This window comes from Vidua macroura, chromosome 10 (assembly GCF_024509145.1).
Source record: "Vidua macroura isolate BioBank_ID:100142 chromosome 10, ASM2450914v1, whole genome shotgun sequence".
Taxonomy (NCBI): domain Eukaryota; kingdom Metazoa; phylum Chordata; class Aves; order Passeriformes; family Viduidae; genus Vidua; species Vidua macroura.
Window position 1 is genome coordinate 4,206,415 of NC_071580.1, and position 16,102 is coordinate 4,222,516.

The 16,102-nt window shown below is 42.6% G+C and overlaps 1 protein-coding gene across 2 annotated transcripts; it reads left to right on the forward strand.

Annotated features, from left to right (window-relative positions):
* Positions 1-7,748: 7,748 nt before the first annotated feature.
* Positions 7,749-10,746, forward strand: GPR160 (G protein-coupled receptor 160). Of its 2 annotated transcripts, XM_053986035.1 has the most exons (3): positions 7,749-7,943; positions 8,052-8,187; positions 9,215-10,746. In XM_053986035.1, exon 3 carries the CDS (start codon positions 9,269-9,271, stop codon positions 10,283-10,285), a length of 1,017 nt encoding a protein of 338 aa, XP_053842010.1. In that variant the 5' UTR covers positions 7,749-7,943; positions 8,052-8,187; positions 9,215-9,268; the 3' UTR covers positions 10,286-10,746. The 2 variants fall into 2 exon arrangements, with proteins under 2 accessions (XP_053842010.1, XP_053842011.1); XM_053986036.1 differs by lacking the exons at positions 7,749-7,943; positions 8,052-8,187 and adding an exon at positions 8,670-8,728.
* The last annotated feature ends 5,356 nt before the right edge of the window (positions 10,747-16,102 follow it).

The window sequence follows — 16,102 nt, forward strand, 5'->3', positions numbered from 1 at the left end:
GTGTTATCACTGATTAAAGGGGCTAACGAAATCATGTTGTACCTGAGTGGGGTGTGCACAATGTGATGGGGAGAGCAGAGCCTGCACTGGGGCATCACAGGGCAGCCAAGCCCTGGACAGGGTTTTAAGAAATTAATGCAGTGGTTTTCAGTTATTTCAAGTACGTTTCCTCCTCCAAGTGAAATAACATCTTCGGGGCCATGCTGAGCAAATCAAGAGGAAATAGTGAAATAAAAACTCTAATGTTGCCATTTGTTCCCTGTTCAGGGGGTGTGTACCCCATGCCAGCACTGCCCACTTGGAGGGAGGTGTCTGGATCTCAGAATTAACCATCAGACACTTGTGCTGTCACCTTGACAGAGTTCCAGGCTCCTGCAGCCTAGAAATTGAATTGGCCTTAACTGCTCACTTGATCTGCTGTGAACAGCTCTGATCTCTGAGGTGGGGTAAGAAAGATCTGCTCAGAGGTTAAGGAAAGAACTTAATGACTCATTACTGTAAGCTTGTTTTCCTAGAGTACTTCTTGTACTCCCCTTGTACTCCTACTTGTTTTCCCCCAAGTACTTCTGAAGCATTTTGGAATAACTTAATGAAAGAAGTGGTTACAACATGCCAGTAACAGTAAAATTATGAGTGGACTTAAGGTAACATGACAAATGCTTCCAGTCCAAAGAGGAAATCACAAAAGGACTTGGCCATCTTTAGATTTTTGTATTAGGCATTTCAAAGTTCTTAATAATTTTCATTTTTAACTTTGAGAGTTTATGGTAACCTCATGAGAACAAATTAACATATATTTAGTGAAAAATTACTCAAATAACTACACCACTAAAATGTCCTTCCTGCAATAAAATTTTATGGTGGTCTTATTCCTTCCAGTATAATTTTCTGGGTTTTTTTCTTTGCAAGAAGATATGATTACTCCTATATATTCTTTTAAACTAAATAACTACTGGTAAAACATAAATGAGTATTAATGCAGATCAGTGTTTAGTAGGGATGTTACACTCAAGTGTGCTCTGCTCTGGTACAGAGCTGTTGGGTTCTGGGGTTCTTAAACAGGCAGCTCTTTCTCTAGCAATTAAGAAACAATAAAAATTATTATTTTATGATCTTGCTTATTTCTCTATCTGTAGAAAAGTTACAGTACTGGGGAGATGATAAGCAATTCTCAAACAGTAAAGTATGCTCATTGCAGCAGATCAGGGGAAGCATTTATGTTCCCCTACTGTGGATCACACAGCAGATTTTTCTGGTGTTTTGTGTAAAAAATAGATAGATAGATAGATAGATAGATAGATAGATAGATAGATAGATAGATAATAGTTATTTTGGCCTTTTTCTGTTTGAAATAACACTGACAAGCTCTCTGAGCATCGTACTGCAGGAAGAAGGGCAGATAAAGAGAACTGGAGAATGTCTCAGTTCTTCAGTTTGCTCTCCTTACACTTTCCCAGGACTCAAGAGGGGTAGCAGAAGCATCTGCCCCATGTAAACACTAAATGTAGACAACGTAAACATGAACTGTAGAAATGGAAAACACCTGCCAGGCTTAGCTTTTCTGTTCCTTCCTGCAACCCCCAGCAGTTCTCACTGTGGCACTGAGCCCTCAGAGCCTTGCCAGGGCTCTCTGCAGCTCCTCTGAGGATGTAATTCTTTCCTAACGGGGTCACAGGGACAGCAAAGCAATGTTCCAGCCTCACAGCTGGCATAAAAAGCCCTGAGCAACAGAGAAACATCCTCTGCCGGCTGCAGGGGATTGACTGGCAGCAGCTGGAAGCCCTGCCAGAATCCCTCCTGGACCTGTTGGCAGAGTCAGTTCAAGTCAGCTCAGTTTTCAGAACAATCCTCTTTCCTCTCCTCTGCCCTGCCCTGTGCCTCCCTCAGGCAGCTGCTGTGCTGGGCACCCCTTGCAGTGTCCATGCCAAAATTTCTATTTCCCACTCCAAACATAAACAATTTACAAAATAAAATACACCTGAAAAATGCCTGGAAAAAATAGAACTGTGGAAAATGTAAGTGTCAGTATGTGCATACCTGTTTCCCTCTCTGGAGAGGCCATGGTGAGGACAAAGACACCTTTTAGGCTCTGGGACACCTAAATGAGCTCTAGGTCCCCATGGGCCTGACTGAGATGACACAGCCCAGCTGTTTGTAACAGGGACTGATCCTTCCCCTCCCTCACATCCCCAAAATTTGCCTTATCCTGACTTAGATCAAATCTTCCAACAGGAGAATTCTGTACATATTATTTCCTTGAGTTCTAGAAAGGTTGTCTTTGCCTTACTTATATTTGAGTCTAAACTCTTCAAGGAGTTGTACTGGGGTAAATTCAAAGTAGATCCACAAATCTGAGACAGCACAAAACCAGAGCAGGAGACAGACTCTGGAGATAATTTCCTGCTCACACTCAGTGCTCAGGACCTGCATGTCCCCCCTTCTGCTCCTTCTACCTTTTGCCAGCTATTCCTTTCCCAGCTGCTGTGGGAAGGGAGGGCTGTATCCCTTATTCATTAGCTGACATTTCATCCAGCTACTTCTCAAGCATTTTTAAAGCCAAACCTTGAATCATGCATGTTTGAACACCATTCTTTGTTACACTCTTTGTATAAGAAAGTCTGTATCAAACATTTCCCAAGATCCAAAGCAGCTGAGATGCTGCTTCTCAGTGGTTTTCATGCAAGGCTTAGCACAAACAATAGTGCTGGACTCACCTTTTAGCTCTTGTTAGGAATTACAGTCTGTCCCGGGAAGGAGTCTCCACCTACTTGCCAGCACTGCTGTGATAGATGTGTTGACTTTTAAATACAGCAGAGACAGATCAATTCTCTTGGAGACCTTTAGTGAAGGAGTTGGTGACATGTAACTCTGCAGCCAGGCTGGGCCCCAGCTCACTCCAGGGCATTCCTCAGGCTGCTGAGGTATTTTGTCTAATGAGACAAAATGAGAAGGACTCACTGATTTGATTCTCAGCCTTTCTGATCAACCCCTCCCTATAGAATCAGAATAAACCAGGAGATTTTTAGCTGGTTTATTACTGTCAGGATAAGCTGATGTTTGCAAAACACACAGATGCAAGGCATGGGACTCTGGTTTCTGACAAAATTCTACAAGGCCAAGGTACTTAATTGTTGAGCATCATTTCTGACTGACTCTGACCAAATCCTCCCCGGGGAGCAAGAGCAGAGTGGTTGGTGTGAGGTGGTCCAAGGCACTGTGCCCTTCTCACTCAGAGCACGAGGAGAAGGGGGAAACAATCCTGTCAGTGTAAGTGAACTGAGACTGAAGCAGCTGCTGAATGTTTTCAATAGACTTCCTGGTAATGGCTGGTACAATTTCATTAGAGCTTCTCATTTTATTTAATAAAGCATTGGATTATTTTATTTGTAATTCAGCAACAGGTGCAGGAAAACAAAAGGCACATTTCCTGATAGTGTCCACAAAGAGTCCATTACTTACTGGCTGACACAGAGGCATTTGCTTTGCCATGTGTATTTTTTTTTCTTTATGGGAAAATAATGATCACAGAAAAAAAAATGTTTTGTGATAAAAGACTTCTGAGAGATGAATTACTTAGAGTTAGCAACAGCACTGTGCAAACGGTTTCAGTGCAAGCTGAAGTAAAGAGGGAACAGTTCTGGGTAAACACTGATCCTGCTTTAGATAAAGATCAAAGATTTTCTGCAGGTGGTAACAACCATCAATCCTCATCATGTACAACAGAAGGCAAACACAGAAAAGGCTCAGCTTGTGATCCCTGGAAGTCCCCTGGAGCCTGGATCTAGTGAGGGATGGAGGTGCTTAGGAGGGAGACGCTGGCAGTTTATCTTTGCTAATCAACAAAAACACAGAGCAGAGCCCCAGGTGACTCTCACTGGCCTTCCCAGTAAATTCTCATTTTCTCTTTCTGACATGTGAGTGTTCAACCAGTAATTAGGCTGTTTGTAAGGAGTTAGAAGATGGGGTTTCGAATTCTTCACACTGAAGGTGAGATTGAAATTACATCTCCCCCCCTTTTTAGCTTCCTTTTAAATGAAAGCGCCACAACAGAATTTGCTTAAAATTGAAGTCTACCAAGAAATAGTAATATACTAAAAGGTTACAAAAGATTTTTAGCACTGCTTTGGTGTAGCAACACAAAGAGAGTTTGATCACACCCTGCACTCCACGTTTGCTTCAGTCTTAATTTTATTTTTGTGTTACAGTGACCAGTAAACCACAAACTGGGTTTTTTAAATTACTGGTTCATGTAATGCAGTTTTTAGGGCCTTGCTTTTACCATCTTTTTTCCAGTTCCTTGAAAAAACATTTGTGTCAAAGACAAGAACCTACAACACTGCAGTGACACCATGAGCAGCAGGAAAGGTGACACCTTGTGCACATGGCAGGGACACAAACCAAGGAAATAGCACTTGTGACAATCCAGCAGGGCTGACACCAGCTCTGTACTGCATTTTCTGGATTTTCTCTGAATAAGCAGAATTAGAATTCTATTTTTAAAAAGCCTTCAAATTAAAATTAAAATTACAAAAGAAATGTGTTTCTTGCTCCTCAACAAGATCTTCCTGAGAACAAACTTGTTGCTTTTAAGATGAGCACCTCAAGTGATCAAAGTGAAGATCCACCACATGTCTATGCTTTTAAAAGTTTCTTGAAAAATAAAACATCTTGCAAACGGGACATCAGTCAAGCTTTTTTTTCTTTAAAAGTAAATTTTGTTAAAAATAAAGTTGGTTAAATAGTTTACTGGTTACATATTCTATTAGTTAAATATTCCATTAAAATTATAGAATCTTAATAAACTCTATCTCTGATCCCTGCAGCCTTTCAGGACCAGCAGCTCCAAAACCACTGGCCATTGCAAAACTCGGGTTGCTAATCCAGTGCTGACAAAGCACAAACCCTAACAGGGCATTAAACAGGCTCAGCTGGGCTACACCCAGTTAAAGGCACAGCCAGGGAAAAGGGGAGGATGCAGGCAAGGCTGTCAGAGTGGCACTCATCCCACAGACAAATGTGTTCCAGAGAATATTCCACAGGGACATTCCAATGGTCCACTGCCCTGGCTGTGGGGCCATCCTCCTCCAGAGTGAGTCACCCCCAGCCCCTCGCTGCGAGTGGGAATGTTCATCGTTGTCTCTGCAGGAGTTCACAGCGTGCAGCTTTCCCCACACAAAATGCACCAAAATGCATAAAGATGCATTTATCTCCCTGTCTTTGCCCACGGGGCTTGAGGTGTCCAAGATGCCAACATTAATTCCTTGAAACGCACAGAGTTGAGGTTTAAATTTACTCCTCTGCTCAGCACAAAAAAGAGACAGGTGGCAATGAACTTCTGAAGCACAGCACGTCTCAAACAGGAAGAGCAGGGGGAAATTAAAGACTGAGCTCTAACTGCACAGGAAGCACAGCCCACACCTCCTTGTAAAGGAGTTGTGTTCATTATTTGCACCTGCCCCTGTCTGAAGGAAACCTCCTGCCCTAATTCAGGCAGCAGCAACGTGCAGGACTCTGCTGGTCCCTACTGCCCTTCCTCAGTGACTTCAGAGGCTGCAGTGACCCATGAGGCTGCAGTGCTGAGCTCCAGCACAGCAAGGAGGACAGGGCAGGGCCCAACCCCTGCTCAGTGAGGACAGTTTGTTCAATCACTGCTTCTTTCAGAAAATTTTTGTTAGATTTGAAATTAGAGGTAGTCTTTTTTCTTGTTCCTTTTTCCTAAGAAAAGGACCATCAGGAATCAGGAAAGTTCCTTTCCACTGAGTTGAACAACAGAACCAGCAGCAGGAAACAGCCCTGAAGAAGGAAGGAAGCTTCCATGCAAATATCTTAAACAAAAAACACAGAACCACTGCTTGAGCTTTTAATATACAAACAGCTTTTAGAAGAGATTCTCTCTATTATTTCCTGTACCCCTCTCCTCGAGGAGGAGTCTCCTGTCTTGTTTTTACACACAGCTGCCTCCATGCAAACATAAACTAATTCCTTAAACCTTTCTATTGCTGCTCACGGAGATAAATGCAGCCTCTTTAACCAAGCAGGATGGGCTCAAGATATTATTTAGCACATGGTGCTTGTCAAGTACCTGCAAGTTTTCCTGTGAAGGAAGAGGCAGCCCTTATCCAACATGGAGTGAGCAGCTCCTGACTTAGCAAGGACCTGCCAGCACCAAGCCCTGCATTTGATTTCCAGGATATCCCTCTTGTACCATCATTTTTCTGGGATGGAAGATGAGGTACAGCACTCAGGAGCAGAAAACAAGAGTAATCAGTGAGTTAAAAGCAAACTTTCAAACAAGCACACGATGGTGGAGGGAAAAAGGGAAGCTGAGAAGTAGACACAACACGAAAAGGGGATGTAATGTGGGCAGAACTGTGCTCTGTGGGCCCCACTGGGGAACTCCCCCAGAAGGCTCACTGAGCACAGAGCTGACACAATCTGGAGTTCACACACTCATTGGAACTTTTATCAGCAGAAAAAATGTCTAAACTGTCCCTATCCCCTCCTGGTGCCTCCTCCCTAACATCCAGGCATCTCCTCACACAGGCCTGTGCAGCAGTTTCTGCAGTCAGAGAGACATGAACAGAAACAAACCCAGACACCCAAACAGTTCATTTGCTCCTACTGGGAAAATCACTTTCATTGCCTTGCCCTGGGCTAGAACTAAGAAGAAAACAACTATGAAAGCATCAGTATTCAGATACTTGTGGATGGACTGGGTGCTCAGAAGGTGCAATACCTCTGTCAGGTGTAAACATTTTCTTATTACACTCCAATTTGTGCAACAGTCCTAATAAACACTCTGTGGATAAATAACTATGGCCAGCATGAATGCTGCTGAAGATTACTTTAAGCTGTCAGGTTTTACAGAGTACTGACCACCTTGTTGTTCCATTAAAAACCCCAAAACTAACAAACAGCAGAACCTTTTTCCCCCTCAAGTTCTTTAATCCTTAAGACAAACCATGGAAGGGGAGAGGAGAGGGGCAAGAAAAAATAGAGGGGGGGGGGGAAATCACAGCTTACATCTGAATTTCATTCCAGAGAGTTAGTTGCTTTCAGAAGTCCTGCCAGCCACTTGATTCTTCTGTACACACAGATCATCAAACAATACCCACCGTGTGGGCAAAGGGCTTCCCATAGGGAGCATCCTGTGTTCCCTGCCATGCAGCCAAGCCCTGAGGGACCCGAGGGCTCCTGCTGAAGCACCCTCATGCCCCACCATCGCCTTTTTTCTCCACACACGTCGCACGTTTACAACCCAAAGTATCTATCTGCCACTTTTATACGGATCTGGGCATCCCACCGGCAGTGGGGCACCATGAGGCTGCTTCACCTCCCATTGCTAGGGGATCAAACACAACTCACAGAACCTGTTCCCCAGGGCAGTTATTTTGTGTTATATGTACTGTGTGTCATATGTGCTCTGTGTGTTATATGTGTTATATGTGCTAAATGTAATGTGTCGTATGTGTTATATGTTATGTGTATGTGTGTTATGTTTTCTTGATAGCTTACATGTTATATATGTTCTGTTACATGCGTTACGTGTGCTATATGTGTTATATTTGTTAGGTGTTACCTGTGTTCTGCCCTGTTTTCCTCGACCCGAGCCCGCTCTGCCGCTCCCCGCCCGCCCAGTCCCGCCCGGTCCCGCCCGGTCCCCGCGCTGGGGCGGGCGGAGGTGGCGGCCCCGCCGGGCGGGACGCGGAGCGGCGGCCGCAGGTGGGTGCCGGGGCCGGGTGGGGACAGCCCAGGCGTCCCCTCGGAGCCCCCCGGGCCGCCTCCCTCCCTCTGGCTCCGGAGAAGAGCAGGAACCCGCCGGGAGGGCCGGGGACAGCGGCGGAGCCCCGCCGGCAGCGGCCGGGACGAGGAACGGGAGGAGGCAGCAGCCGCGGGGTCCTCTGTGCGCAGGATGGGGGCTGTGCCTGCACGGCCCAGGACAGGTGATTCCGCCTTACTATTATTATTATTATTATTATTATTATTATTATTATTATTATTATTATTGCTATTATTATTATCTTACTGAACGGGACCCTGTTTGCCTGCAGGCTCCCTCCTTTCTGCGGGCACAAGTGCAGCATCCAGCACATGAAGACAAAACACCGGAATTAAGCCGTACGGTAAAGACAGATCAGGTTTCAGAGGATGCACTTGTGCAGATGAAGAGCGAAGCGGCCAGCCCAGGTAGGCTTGTAAACAAACTCCATGGATGCTTCTCAGGTTGTGCTGCCAAGGACTTGTAGTTGCTCTAGCTCTGCTCTCAGGACACTCGAACTCAAACGTGCACTAACACAAATGTTGACTGACTCTGGCAAACTGGTCACAAAATGCAGGTCACAAATGTCTGCTTAAATCGAAGCAATTCGCTGTTAACACAGAGCTAGGAGTCAGTCCCTTTTTACAGCTGCCTTGGCTCCTCAACTCTTCTTTGCTCTCACTGGGATCATGGACACCATCCTGCTTCTTGAAGGAAAGAGAAATCAGATAAAACTGTCCACACTGTCTTGCCGACATACACAGAGCCACCCTATGTTCGTTTTCCATAGGAATTTATACTTGGAAAAGGGTTATCATAAAGAAACTTGTGCAAGTGTGAAGGGAAAACCAGCTGTTCTGAGGTCTCTGTCATTGTACTTAGAGATGAACAAAAAAGCCCAATTCACTAATAAAGCCCCTGTGCTTTGGATTGTCTCGGAGTTCCAGGATTTTTCCACCAAAAAAGGAGGTGATGCTTGATGCTTTTTCTGCTTTCAAGATATTTCTGCAGTCTTGATTTCCTACAGATTCTATGAGCATAATGAACTGTGAGGATGTGCTGCAGCAACCCCTGCAGTGTCTTGTACGATTTCTGTCCTGTAATTTTTTCAGAATATGCAGGAGCTCTGAAACCTCCATCCCTCTGGCCAGCTGGACAGAAAGGACATGCCTTCTAAAGGAAAGGAACGTAGTCAATCTTTTTTCCTAAACCTTTCCTTGGATCATTAGCTAGAAAAGTAAATTATGCTGACCTTCTAACTCTTAAGAATGTTAAAACTCAGATGTTAACTCTCAAAATTTAGGCAGTTGTTGATAATCTAATGATGAGAGGCTCTTTATTCTCCATTAAGGGGCCTGAAAAATTCAGACAAACTGGGTAGTTGCTATGATGTAACTAATTTGGTAGAGCTACAGAGAAATAAATTTCTATTTTTTTTTTTTTTTTTCTTTTCAGAGATGAAGCACTGTGCCCTGTGACATTTATTTTTGCTGGTTTCACCACTGGAGGATGGCTGCCAGACTCTGTGAAAATGGTTCTGGTCAGTACCACTGCACCCACGTCAGCCAACCTCTTGAAATCAGCTACATGCTGATCCTGATTATGCTTGGAAAAGTCTTCCTTGATTTCTTCATGTTGCAAATTAAGCCAAGACCTGTGAAAGTCAGTTTTATGGGATACTTCTGCATTTCAGTGGCACTCCTCGATTTCACACTGCTGCTGAGCATGTGTTTCATTTTCTGTTTTGAGGACTTCGCACTCTGGGGCGTGCGATTCACAGAGTACCACATCTGCCTCATCACTCAGATCTCCTCTCTGACCTACGGCATTTTGCCTTGCCCCGTGTATCTCGTGGCTGCTCTGGATTATTACACCACCGTCTCCCAAACACCCCAGTTCCCTACAAGAGCTCGGAAGTTACTTTATGGATTTGCTGTGGTGGTTATATGGATTTCTGGGTTTTTTTGCACTCTCCAAGTTCCTGCTGTCTCTGAAGAGCTGGAGATACAGAACAGTGTTTCCCCTTCCCAGTGCCCTCTCTCTGGCAGCCGGCAGAGCTCCTCAGTGTCGTGGGCCATGGTGCTGCTGCTGGGCACAGCTCTCCTGGCTTGCTGGAAGGAGGTGACAACCATGCTGCTTTCTGCCAGGCTCCTCTCCTTTTCCAGCCAGCCTGTGCTGATGTTCCCCTACGTGCCTAACAACAACACTTGCTTTAAGTGGCAGCTCCTGAGCAGGCTCCTCCTGTGTTTCCTTGGCACTTGGGCACCGTTTGTTGTTCTCCAGGTGGCGGTTCTGTTCCTGGGTGTGCAGATCCCAGCCTATGTGGAGATGAACGTGCCCTGGCTGTGCTTCATCAACAGCTTTCTCCTGGCAGCAGCCTACTGGTGCCGGTGCCACGATGTGGAGCTGACAGAGGAGGGGTGGTGCACAGACCCCTTTGTCAGCTGGAAATTCTGCTTTATGCCGTTCAACAATGAAAGCACAAAGCCAGCTGATAAGCCAGGCACAGTCATTGTCATCTGTTAATGAACTGCCGACTGAAAAGGCTGCAAAGAAGCAGAACTCTGGTGCCGAGTGGCCGGGTCCTTACAGACAACACAAGGAAACATCTCCAGAGCTTCACTCCATAGAAACAAGTCCAGTGTCCAGCAATACTTCAGTAATATTGCACTGCAAGCCCTGCCAGGCCAGGAAATTCAACTTCAAATTACATGCTTAAAAAAATACTGCTTATACAGGACAAGTTTTCAGTTAAACTTGATTTTTGTGACTAGAATTCTACACTTCCTCTAAATGGAATTATCTCAGGTTTTACAGTACAGAATGCAATGAAGTCTGGAAGGCTGGAGTTACATGCAGATGCTGACCTAAGGTTCAAATGAGTTTTTGAAGTGTATTTTGTTGTTAAAATGTGAATTTTTGTCAGTTTGATGGAAGGTAAGGGTTGCTGTCTGTTTAATAAAAAATAACTTGTTTTAGTTTTAGTTTTAGTTACAACTCTTAAAGAAATAGAAATGTTATATAGTACAAAACCAGTGCAAGATGTGCAACTTCCACAACTACAGCAGAGGTGCTGTTTCATTGTTTCTTTGCTGCTGTTCTTCTAAGGTACATGAACATATTAATAATTAAATAATTAAAGCAACAAGCATCAAGGTTAGCTGCTATACATAAATGCATGCCCAAGGTTAAAGAATTGTTCAAATTAAAATATACCTTAGTTTGAAGCCAAATAACTTTAAAATAGTTAAATATGAAGTGGGACTACTTCAGCAGGGAAAGAATTAGTCAGGCTTCTAGCAAAAATACTCTCAGTTTTCAGATTCTTCGAGTTTTACAATGGACTTGATTTGATCTTGTATAAGAGAAATAAATGATACACAACCAAAGCAGACAAATGAAATTAGCATTTATTTCTGAAGCACTAAACTCACAATACAATGTTGTATTGAAAGAGAAACTAAGTAAATGATGCTGTAGGTTGGTTAACTGTTCCCCAGACTCACAGGGAACAATGATTTCACACAAGAATACTCATTAAGAAAACTCTGCAGATAACAAAAGGTGCAATTACAAGCAAGTTTAAGCAGCATAGTATAAGGTGCTTTGTTTCAGCATTTGTAGGATGGATTTATCCATTAACAGACAGATTGAAGAAATGTCACTTTTACAGATCATTACAAATGAGAGAATCTAAAATTCATTCACATGCTAGTTGGTAATAGGAAAGTGCTTCTTAAAAAATGATTCACAAAGTAAAGATCATACTTTTACATAGCTCATTGTGTGCTCTTCAACTGTAAAATTTCAATTTTGGGTAATAATTTATTTTATTATATATCAATTATAGAGATATATTTAATTGCAGGATTTCATACTACATGGGTTAAATTTTCTTATAAAAGAATATTCCAGTATTTCATTCCATAAGAATACACAATCACATCTCAATCATAAATTAATCTTTGATATCTGAAACATACCAAAATCTGATTATTTTGATTTTTTGCTTCACCCCACATAGTGCTTCTTTCACCCACAGTCTGTTGTAAATTTCTTTGAGGCTTCTGTGATGTAATCAAAAGGGGACAAGCATTTTTCAGCAGTAGAAAATGGTTTGGGGGGAAAACCTGGTTAAAAGGCCATCAAAAGGACAGTAAATGATCAAAAACTGAATTTTAAAACTAGTGCAATAAGAGGAGGCAATGCTTAGCAATATAGTTTGAAGTGTTTGGCACCACAAATTATTTCATTTTTATGATGGAAAAAATGAAATTGGAGGAAATTCTATTTCCATGTTAAAAGCAGGAAAACACATGCAATGTTAACTGGAAAAACAATCCTAAGCAATCTCTCCCTGCTCCCTCAAACTGTAATTGCTGTTGGTTAGTGCTGGAGATGCTATAGGATAAACCATGGCTAAACACAGGGGTTTGACACAGCATTTCTTCAGGTTTTATAGAAACTGGACACCCACTGAAATGGGGCTGACAAAATATTTACAAAACCTAATTCCATTTAAAAATCAGCAAATACATCAAATCTAGGAATGCACCAGGCATTTCAGAATCATGAAGTAACTAATTCCTACAGACTCGGCAGGCAGGGGGAAATTCCTCTTTTAAAGTTTGTTCAACACCAGATGAAGGAAAAGCTATTTTCAAGTTCATTTCAGATGTGTTTTGCATGGTAAGTCTCACCCTTCTGAATCACTAACATGCACAGAAGTGGAACTGCAACCAGTTGGGTGAGGCTGCTGGCATGTTTTATTTATCAGTGTGGTTCAGCTTCCCAAGCCCTAATTAAAGTTTACACAACCCCATCTGCCCTAATGTGCCAGAATTCCTGTAGCTGCTGCAGTGCTCCAAAAGCCACTTGAAGTTTTTAACATTTTTTACAGGGAACCCACAACATGCATCCAAAGCAAATATTAATGGATTGATGTTACATCACTGTATTACTTGTCAAATTTATTCTTTCTTACTTTTTGTGGAAAAGTGCCAAAGAGCATCAACTTTTAGGCTGTCACCTCCATTGAGGAGGCAACAGTGGCACTGCAGGTCTCCAGCAACATCCAGCCATGGTGCCTGAGCCTGCCAAGGGACTGTTTTAAAACATATTAAATGGTAATTCTCTTTGCAAGACCACTTTTATGCTTGGCATGCATGGAGGGAGACACCAGCACCAGTACAGTGATCTCCATCCTACTGCCTTCCTAACATTTGTCATTTCCTCTGCATTTTTTTTTTTAACTGGTGCTTCTGGGCAGTCCCAACACTGGTGTCTGGACCATCCCTCTCCAGAACAGGGGTGACAGTTTCACTGCCAGAGAGGACAGAAGCTGTGCCAGGAAGGTGGAAATATCTGAAATAAAAGAACTACAGATAACCACTGCTACATCTCCTTTCTACATCACTTCTTGTGCTGTGCCAGCAACTAATGGCCTTACACCATTCAAATACCTTACAGTATTGATATTAATGCTCACAGCAGCTAAAGTGTTAACCCTTTATGGGAGACTTCTGTACGTTTCTCATTTAAAGAATCTCTTACAAATCAACATTGATTTTAATGAGATATTCTATGTGTTTTCAACTCTGAACAGAGTATTTGGCACTCAATGATAAAACCCTTCATCTTTACACACATCTTTCCTGGTCAGTACTGGCTTGTTCATTCTATAACACAAAAACTACTTAGAAAGGAAGTTGGGTGTGCAGAATCCCTCATTCTTTCCATAAATGAATTTGGCAGCAAAAAGCTGCCAGAGGATGGAAGCATCCTGGCTGGAGAGTGGAGGACAACATAAGCCTTCCACAGGCTGCCCAGGCTTCACTCCAAAGCAGATCTACCTCATGAATCAAAGACATTTGTGCTTCAAGCCTAATCCCATAATCAGCATAGATATCCTGATTATTACCTAGCAACAACACCACAAACCTGTCAACAACCCTATGTACCCAAGCACTGCTTCATAAACACAACTAGAATGCTCCTTCAGTGTTATGTATTGCACTTAAACAGTGTTTATGATCACAATTCTACAAATGCACAATTGTGCTCAAGTTACAATTACTTCCAGATGAAACAAAATCTTTTAAAATCTTGTTTTTCTAGCTCCTTACTCTACAGAGAGATTTGGATAATTCAACAGGAATACTTGCTGGAAATTTAAAAAATTTTAACTTGAAATCTGTTCATAACACTGGCTCCCAGAACTGTGCTTCAGAAAATTAAATCCATGGCTACAAAAGCTGGACTATGAGCTTACTCCATACCTGCAATTACCAGCATATTCATATCTCTGAACTTTGCTTTTTCCCTTCCACTTTGCTGTAAGAGATCAGAAAATACGATGCAGCCTTCAGGTGAATGAGCAGGTGTGTGTTTTAATGCAGAGGTTACTCAAACCTACACAGCATCTTAGGATGGGGTCTGGACCAATGTGGAAGTGCTGACCATGAGACCCAGGGGATAAAGCAGGACACAAAACTCCACAGCTCCCAGAGCTGACATCCAAGAGAGCAAAATGCCACTCTCAGAAATTGAGTGGGGAAGGAAATGTCAGATTTACAAAGAGATGAAGATGGTAAAAACAAACCAGGCTGATTCTCATGGATAAGGGTACTGTGTGCTCACTGCCTTGGTGCTCAGTCTATGTCAGGCCCTGACTCCATCAGCTCAGACCTGGGACAGCTTCCTGAAAAAGCTTCCAGAAAAACCCACACAGCTGGCACTGGAGCATCGTTACTGTCTCTTTTTCAAATGTCACCATTTGCAAAGCCATCCAGGGGATGTAACTACATAGAACCTTTCAGGTCTAAATAAACTCTCATACTAAAGGCAAAGTCTTTTAAAATTAATTTAATTTAGGCTCATCTTAAATGAACTAAGCATTAAATTTAAAATTTCTTTCTCCTCACAGTATTTCCTGTCTGAAGCTACAGCTCACTATACAAGAGTGACTTGAAAATTAATTCACTATGAGCAATTAACACTTTACACTGAAATTATTCATTGATAGCTCTGCTCATACCTGTTCCACTCAGCACTGAACAGGAACAGTGTATTTTAAACAAAATACTCCCAAATAGTAGCTTCTCTCCATCTCTAATAAACTAATTTAGGTGAATATTAAAAAACTACCCTAGGTTGATTGTTTTGCACTGTCATTATCTGCAGCCTAAAACAATCAATGAGGAAATATCTGGTTAATGATGACAAATATATTTCTAAGTATATGCTAACAGGACATCTCTATACAATACTGGTGAGAAAATAACTCTGCAAGCTTTTATACATGCTGAGTTTTAAGATGAGCAGTCTCAGTACAATCAGAACTACTCATGTTATAAATTATGGGGATGTCTAATTATTTGCAAAACCAGGACTCAACACAGCTGTCACTGAATTCTTTGATCACTCAGAACTGTAGATTTGTCACTGTGTAAGAAATCTGTTGAGCTCTTAAGGTGGAAGTTTCTGCATGGATGTTGTGATATTAGAATGAGAACATCCATCTGAAACTGGCATTAGCTGTAGCTGCCATGCCAGGCAGTGACACATCACACTCAGCCCAGTCTCACACCAAACTTCCATTCAAATTACACTTCAGTGGTTTTGTACCTGAATATTTCCTTACACTTCAAGATACAGAAATGATCCAAAAGCTATCATAGATCTGCCTGAACAGTTGGGTTTATCCCATCCTTTCCTCTTCCTGCCGCATCTGCAGTTACAAAGGACTCCATCTGTTCTATCCAAAAGACTGGATTATTTTTTGGACAAAGCACAGGTGGAAGTCAGGGGGTAAATACGTGCTTTCACAGGAAAAAAAATGAGGAAATGGATGTTTGCAGGACACAAATCTTCTATTTGAAATGTCTCATTGACAAAAATCTAGCAAAAGCTTTACCCTCTATCAAGAGCTTAATTTCTGGAAAAAAATGATGGGTTAATGGGTAAAGAATGGATTTACAATGCAGTCTTTCTAAAATCCCTTCAGACCCTCTCTGGTGAGCCAAAACAACTGGCACTTTAAGTCAGTGGAGGTAGCCAAGCTTCCTCAGGGGAGTACCCTGCTCCTGCTGCAAAGCAGGGATGCTGATACAAGCCAGATGGATCAGGGGAGGCTGCACACCCCTTCTGATCATCCATGTGCAATTCTTTAAAACCCCAAAAAACCCTGAAGCTGAGAAAAGTGTCACAGTTCTATTCTACTGGATGAAATCTTGACAGATACCTTCAGCCCAGTACTCTGCAAAAGGGCCTTGCCCTGAGCTAATGCTGCAGTTTCCATTAAGGAGTAGGGTAGGATGGAGAGTGGGGGAGAAAAAGGAAGGG